The sequence below is a fragment of the Macaca mulatta genome, chromosome 4 (assembly GCF_049350105.2).
Source record: "Macaca mulatta isolate MMU2019108-1 chromosome 4, T2T-MMU8v2.0, whole genome shotgun sequence".
Classification (NCBI taxonomy): Eukaryota; Metazoa; Chordata; class Mammalia; order Primates; family Cercopithecidae; genus Macaca; species Macaca mulatta.
This window is the reverse complement of record NC_133409.1, coordinates 102,943,901-102,951,963: the sequence shown is the minus strand read 5'-3', so window position 1 is coordinate 102,951,963 and position 8,063 is coordinate 102,943,901. Positions and strand designations below refer to the sequence as shown.

Below are 8,063 nucleotides of genomic sequence, written 5' to 3'. Positions count from 1 at the left end.
ATAGATCAGATCTTGGGCAGAGGAGATGGACCTGCCTGGCTCCAGTCCCAGCTTTGATCCTAGCTGTGTGATTCTAGGCAAGTTTCAAACGTTCTTTGTGAAATTAGGAGCTAGCCTGTACTCTGTGGGATTCCCAGTAGCTCCATCATTCTCACTCAAAGGTTTCCTCACCACTTGTGCTGGTACACAAAGAATAGAACAACTCTGTAACAGGATGCTAGTGCGGTATATTTATTAATTTGCAATAGTGTATGGTAAAGGAAATAACAAAAGAAACATGCAGATTTGCATAAATGGGAAATCCTTTGATTTGATAATCATTCATTCAACAAACATCTACTGAGCATCTCCTCTGAATAAAGTATTAAATGTTTTCTATTTTTCTTTTTTAAAATTTGTTTTAAATGATCCTAAGAAACTCTTTAAAAGTTTATTTCCTAGATTTATAGCAGTTAACATTCAGTTCCACCAATAAAATTCCTCACTGGATTCCACACAGGACAGATGGGTCTCCATTAGCTAATAACCTTCCAGGTGGTGCTGACACAGCACATATGTGAATATTCCTCTCTGTGGGAAATAGAGATGTAACTTCCATACTTGCCTCAACCTGCTACTACGACTTTCTTCACAGTCCTGGGTTTTCAAAGATCTAAAGTTAACTCTTCTCTTAGAGAATATATGCAAACAAGTGAACTTTAAACTTCAATGCAATGCTCTTAGCCCATAGCTCTGGTTCTTGTCTTTGTAACTGATGCCTCCTGAGCTGACTGCTGGCCTCAGTGTGCTCCTGCTTGAGAGCTGTCTGCCAGGGAAGGAGAATGCCCAGCTTCATAGTTACATCTTCAAAAAGGCCACCTGGAGAAGGAAGAAAAACCCACAGTGCTTTACTTCTATAATATGACAAAATGGCTGCATGTACATCAAATCAGAATCAGGTAAGTCTGGTCAATAAGAACATACACTTATTTAAACAGAAAAATGACTCTTAGTGGATCTAGACATTGTATTTTATAGCAGGAGCCAATTAGTCTTTTTTTAATGAACCATGTGGTAATTAAGATGATTCACATGCATTTTAAAGGAGAAAAAGAGTTTTAATTGAAACCAAAGTTATATTGCCATGAAGTAATCTAGTCCTCGTTCCCATTGGTTCACAACTATTGTTTTGGACCTTCCATATTTAGAATTCTGAATCTCATTCCTGGGCGATTCCAGGTCCTCATCCCTATAGGTAATGATACCAGTCTCTCCTAGGTCATGGTGATACTTTCACTTATATTGGTTGGTCAGCAGCAATTCATCTTAAAACCTAGAGTTAAAAAAACGAATTCACACAGTCTTATGTACAAAATATTTTCAGACTATGTAATGAGGCCTAGATCAAATGTATCTAATTTCCCAATAGTTTTGAAAACAGAAACAAACATAACAAAGTCAATCATAAATGTTTAGAAAGGTTTAGTTCAATACATTGGGAACTGTGCCAGCATGAGGAAGAGAGTCAAGTAGAGAGCAGAGATAGATCGTGAAGTATGGGAGGCTTGGGAAGCTCGTATTAGGTGTGAGCAAAAGAAGTAAAAACATTCTACTCTTGGGGAAGTATGGGACATCTGTCAATAGCATCAGGAAAGTTTGTCCTTAAGTTCCCGAATGCAGTAAAAAGAGGTGTGTATTTAACTATCTCTGTTAAAAGAAAAGGAAAAGGGAGGGTCACACAGGGCAGAAAGCATCTGCTTTGTGCTGAGTAATTCAGAAGGATGTTACCCTTCGTACGGTGCTGGTGAGAAAGGCACCTGCTGAGTTTCCGTATCAACTTCCTGCTGAGTTTCTCTATCAAGAGAACACCAAATTGGAAGGAGCAGCAAAGAGGAAAGGTTGATTCCTAAACAAAATGTAAACATGGACAACTGATGCAAACCTCAAGAGCTTACTGTGAAGCTCAAATGAGATCACTGTTAGTTCAAGCTGCACCATTTGGTAAGCCCCGCCCCGCTACCATTTCACTGACCTGGTCAAAGTAAAACATTCCATGGGGGTTCAGACCATGAGAAACATCCTGCCCAACCACCTGACTTTCTTATCATACCCTGCCGGGCAACGGCCCAACGGAAGGAACATCCCTATCATATCTTGCTGGACAAAGGCCCAAGGAACATCTATCACATCCCACTGGAAAAAGGGCCAAACCGCCTGATCATAGGAACATTTATCAATATCCTGCCGGGCAGCAAGCCATACTGCCCAGACCCCTCCCGCCCATACCTATAAATACCCCAGCCTGTAAGCAGCGGTGAGCTCTAGCTGGCATTCAGCTGGTCCCCCACCTCTGCAGGTCTGTGCTGGACATAAAACCTGCGTTGCTGTAGAGCCACCAACTCTCTCTGTCTTTAACACTCACCTTCCCTTCAAAACCTAATAATAATGATTAGGAAAATCCATGCGTTTCCCTTGTCTCTCAGCTGACAAGAGATATTAGAAGTCTGTGAATATAACAGATGAGAAAAGAGGCCAGTAGAGCCTGTTATAATAAACAGGGGAAGGAAGACCAGACGTCACTGAGTTTGACTTAGGGCTCACTGTGGGCAGCATCCCTGGCAGGCAACATTCTGCTTCTACATAGTTTACAGGGACAGGAAGCTCATGACTGTACAAACAAGACAATGCCGCTGCTTATGTTCAGACAGAAAGTCAATGGAAGAAACCATTTATCTCCTTTTTAATTCTGAAAATTGCCATGTCATGGAGTATTCCAACCAGGAAATACTTAGCATAAGGATAACACTGATAAATGACATTACGAAAATGGTTAAGAGTCCGGGCACAGTGGCTCAAGTGGCCTGTAATCCCAGCACTTTGGGAGGCCAAGGCAGGCAGATGGCTTGAGGTTAGGAGTTTGAGAACAGCCTGCCAATACAGTAAAACCCTGTCTCTATTAAAAATACAAAAATTAGCCAGGCATGGTGGCAGGTACCTGTAATCCCTGCTACTCGGGAGACTGAGGCATGAGAGTCACGTGAACCCATGTGGCAGGGGTTGCAGTGAGCCGAGATCACGCTACTGCCCTCTAGCCTGGCTGACAGAGGGAAAGTCCATCTCAAAAAAGAAGAAAAAAAAAGAAAATGGTTAAGAATTCTATACAGAATAGTGATTTTCAACTTGAGGTGATTTTGTGTACTGAGGGGTGTTTGGCAGTATCTGGAGACATTTTCGGTTGTCAATATAACTGGGAGGGGGTGCTACCAGCATCCAGTGGACAGAGGCCAGGGACGTTCTCCTACAATGCAGAGAGCCCCTATAACAAAGAATTATCAGCCAGCCCCATTCAGCCTTTCCTCATCCACAAAATGGGAATTCCAACAGGATGTACATGAAATTTGTAAAACACCTTATTAAGCCTACTTTGGTTTTTTTCATTCGCAGCACAGTCCTACGGTTTAGTAAAGCAGGCATTTGAAACTTTGTTTTACATATGAAGAAACAGAAGCTCAGAAAACGTATGAAACTTGCTTAGGTAGCAAAGCTGTTAAGTGACATGGTGGGCTTAGAAAGAAATTGATTTCTAATCCGTGCTTTTCCCACTATAACTTTACAGATGAATGACAGAAAGCAACAGAGGCTTAGAGACTTCCAATCTTTGGTATTGCCTCAACTATCAAAAGGTTTCTTTTGCATGCCTGCGAATATGAACTCAAGATGAGGAACAACTACAAAAGAGGCTGAGCTGATTAAATTAAATAACACAAAATGGACCCTCCCAGTAAAAAAGAAAAAGTTTAAAATTTGGCTTAATGTCTTTTTTTATCTAGTTTTTATAGTTTCATTTGCTGAGCACATTATGTATTTTTAAAGACTTAACATGAAACTGCAGCCATTCTTGGGAACAGGTACTGTACAATGCATTTTATTCCTTATATTTAAAACACTGTGAGTTAACATATTTCAAATGCTGATTTTGTGTTCCCTACCATTTATCCATGACAGGAGAAATTACTTCCCCTAACTGCCATTTATTTTAAGAGAGGATAATTTTATTTTGTTCCACCACACTGAGAAAGATCTCTATATTTCATCTTTTTAGTTTTATTCCCCAAAGTAAAGTTTTAAAGCTTCTCAGTGCATATGACTATAGCTGCAGCTTAAAGCTCTGTTGGTTGTTATATTTCTGGAACATAGTTACAAAGTCTAAATAATTATTTTAAAAAACAAAAGACAACCCTTTCCTGTTGGTTATAAGATTTGACTTAGTTCTGTACACCTGAATAGTTATACTTGGAAATGGAGAGAGGGAGAGGATGTTAAGATGTCTAACAATGATGTCTCTGCTTTGAGTAATCATCTAAAAACAATCTTCTTAAACCACAATCAACATGGCCAGGTTGATGTATTGAGAGGTGACAACATGCTAGCAGCCCTCGCTCTCGGCGCCGCCTCGGCCTCGGCATCCACTCTGGCGGCACTTGAGGAGCCCTTCAGCGAGACCAAGAACCCACCAATTCCGGACACAGTATCACTGACCAAATGTAAGTTTGGGATGCATTAATACTTTTGTGTGACACGTTAAACATTTTTTAATGTTATTTTACCCTAGATAAATTTATATTAACTGATTTCTCAACATTGACTTAGAATTTCTTATCCTCTTTCTGTTTTTTTTTCTTTTTTCTTTCTTTTTTCTTTCTTTTTTTTTTGAGAGGGAGTCTTGCTCTGTTGCCCAGGCTGAAGTGCAGTGGCCCCATCTTGGCTCACAGCAACTCCGCCTCCTGGGTTCAAGCAATTCTCCTGCCTCAGCCTTCTGAGTAGCTGGGATTATAGGCACACGCCACCACGCCGGATAATTTTTGTATTTTTAGTAGAGATGTGGTTTCACCATGTTGGTCAGGCTGGTCTTGAACTCCTGACCTCGTGATCCACCCGCCTCAGCCTCCCAAAGCACTGGGATTACAGGCATGAGCCACTCTGCCTGGCCTTAGAATTTCAATCACTAAAAAAATATATCATCAAGGCTGGCTACATAGAAAGGCTTTAGAAAGGACTCTACACTAAGTAGACAGACAAAAATGTTCCTTTTAAAAAGGACATTGTTGACTTAAAAAAAAAACATAAAACTTTCCTTTAGATATATATTTTTGTCCAGTGCATGTTCAAAATCATGATCTGAAACAGGCTGTTTTTATGGTGGAAAAGGAAAAGGACAAGGACAGCTTATGCCCTTATATTATAAAATCCAGTTTCTTGGCCAGGCACGGTGGCTAACACCTGTAATTCCAGCACTTCGGGAGGCTGAGGTGGGTGGATCACCTGAGGTCGGTTCGAGACCAGCCTGGCCAACATGGCGAAACCCCCTCTCTACTAAAAACACAAAAATTAGCTGGGTACGGTGGTGGGTTCCTGTAATCCCAGTTACTTGGGAGGCTGAGGCAGGGGAATCGCTTGGACCCAGGACGCAGAGGTTGCAGTGAGCTGAGATCCTACCACTGAACTCCACAGCCTAGGTGACAGAGTGAGACTCCATCTCAAAAATAAATAAACTAATTAATTAATTAAAATAAAATCTAGTTTCCAAGATCCAAATTTTCTATACAAAACATACAATATAAATGTAAAAACAAAAATAAAATTAAAAACTACAACCTATTCTAGCATCTAGCAAATATACTTGATGTCTTAAAATAATACTGGGATTAGGTAGTTTTTACTAACTCACTAATTTGGCATTAATCGCACCCATGTTGACGATACCCTAGACTCAACTTTTTGTGTTGGATAAATACTGTAAGATATTCCTCTCAAAAGAAACTATCATCAGAGTGAACAGGCAACCTACAGAGTGGGAGAAAGTTTTTGCAATCTATCCATCTGGCAAAGGACTAATATCCAGAATCTACAAAGATCTCAAACAAATTTACAAGAAAACAACCCCATCAAAAATTGGGCAAAGGATATGAACAGACACTTCTCAAAAGAAGACATTTATACAGCCAACAAACAGATGAGAAAAAGCCCATCATCACTGGTCATTAGAGAAATGCAAATCAAAACCAGTGAGATACCATCTCATGCCAGTTAGAATGGCGATCATTAAAAAGTCAGGAAACAACAGATGCTGGAGAGGATGTGGAGAAAAAGGGATGCTTTTACACTTCTGGTGGGAGTGTAAACTAGTTCATCCATTGTGGAAGACAGTGTGGCCGCTCCTCAAGGATCTAGAACTAGAAATACCATTTGACCCAGCAATGCCATTACTGGGTATATACCCAAAGGATTATAAATCATTCTACTAAAAAGATACATGCACACGTATGTTTATCGCAGCACTGTTTACAATAGCAAAGACTTGGAACCAACCCAAATGCCCATTGATGATAGACTGGATAAAGAAAATGAGGCACATATACACCATGGAATACTATGCAGCCATAAAAAGGATGAGTTCATGTCCTTTGCAGGGACATGGATGAAGCTGGAAACCATCATTCTCAGCAAACTAACACAAGAACAGAAAACCAAACACCACATGTTCTCACTCATAAGTGGGAGCTGAACAATGAGAACACATGGACACAGGGAGGGGAACATCACACACTGGGGCCTGTTGGGGGGTGGGGGGCTAGGGGAGGGATAGCAATAGGAGAAATACCTAATGTAGGTGACGGGTTGATGGGTGCAGCAAACCACCACGGCACGTGTATACCTATGTAACAAACCTGCACGTTCTGCACATGTACCCCAGAACTTAAAGTATAATAAAAAAAAAAAACTTTAAAGATATTTCTCTCTCTGGGCTGGGAGGCTAGCTTCATTCATTCAATTAGTAATTACCTCCTATGTGGCACTGATTGTTCCAGCCACAGAGCACACTGAGAAGGAATTTCCGCCTCCTGCTGAAATGAGAATGGGAGAGGTAGTCAAGGAATTGGGTGATTCCAATAAGGTGTGGTAAATTTAAGATGGACCTTAACACCTGCTGGGAGAAACAAGACTATTTTTGCGTTATGAAAGCAAGAGAGCCTCCTGAGACACTACCCTGAAGGAGGCAAAGAGAGCCATAAAGCCCGGCATGGCCCAGAGTGTGGCACACACTTGATCCCCCTAGGATGCTGGCCTGCTAAATGAATGACTGGCAGACAGGAAGGACCAAACAAAACACCAAAAATGTGAGAAGCAGTCCAATGAGGAAGAAAATCCTATCCCTCCAAATTGGCAACAATTATGTGTGTAAGGGACAGAAACAGTAGACTAAGGGAACATCAGTGTAGCCCTTCAACCCTGGGCTTTCTGCATACATTCTGTAAGAACTTTTAAAAGGTAGAGAGAGAAAAAAAGATGGGTATCTATAAATTAAACTTTCACCCTGTATTTGCTTTAAGCCATGATGCACTATGAAAATTTACATATAACTAAACAGCTTGTTGATTTAAAAAGTTAGGCTGAGCCTTGTTATGTCTTCTTGCAGACATCTAGGTAGAAGGCCAGCAGTTGACTTACAGGATGAGAAGTACTTTAAGAGATGTGTATGTGGCAGACAGAAGAGGACTACTGGTGGCTTTTCCTCTCTAGATGGGGCTGAAATCAAGGACCACTATAGCAGTTACTGGATCTTGATCCTATTCTTCAACAAAGCAAGTAAGTCCTAGACATGAACATCTCCTCACTTCTTTTAGAATAACTGGACTACGGACAGTATTGTTGGCATTGGATGGTGTTATTGTAACACCGTAGTGAACAAGCAGTTCTGATGCTCCCAGTCATATAAAGCAAATCCGGTAACTTTACTAATGAGAACAAACCCATGAGGCCAACATTTACATAGCAGTCTTCCGATGTTACATAAAAATATATTGCCTCTGAAGCACAAAACATTTGTAAGGAAATCATTCGAGGATACTAATATGGGTGGGTGTTAAAGCACAACATATAAAATGGTGCTACCTCAATACATGCTCACACACTCACAAATCAAAAAGTCCCTTTAATTTCCCCTTCCTATGGAATAGCCGCAGGAAGGAACCTGCAGAAGGGAACAGTGGCACTGCTGCAGCTTTGGCCTAGAGTGGTGTTTT

The 8,063-nt window shown here is 40.8% G+C and overlaps 1 protein-coding gene across 7 annotated transcripts in view; it reads right to left on the bottom strand.

Annotated features, from left to right (window-relative positions):
* Window positions 1-207: 207 nt before the first annotated feature.
* Window positions 208-8,063, bottom strand: part of UBE3D (ubiquitin protein ligase E3D) — a 179,844-nt gene continuing 171,988 nt past the window's right edge. For 4 of the 7 annotated variants that reach the window (XM_077999705.1, XM_002808392.4, XM_077999709.1 and 1 more), the window contains one exon: window positions 208-858. Coding sequence is in view for 2 of the 7 variants with exons in the window: in XM_002808392.4 (XP_002808438.4) it covers window positions 838-858 (21 nt within the window). In the remaining 5 variants the exon portion in view is untranslated. The remainder of the gene's footprint in view (window positions 859-8,063) is intronic. The other 3 variants (XM_077999707.1, XM_077999706.1, XM_077999710.1) reach the window with 1 other exon arrangement.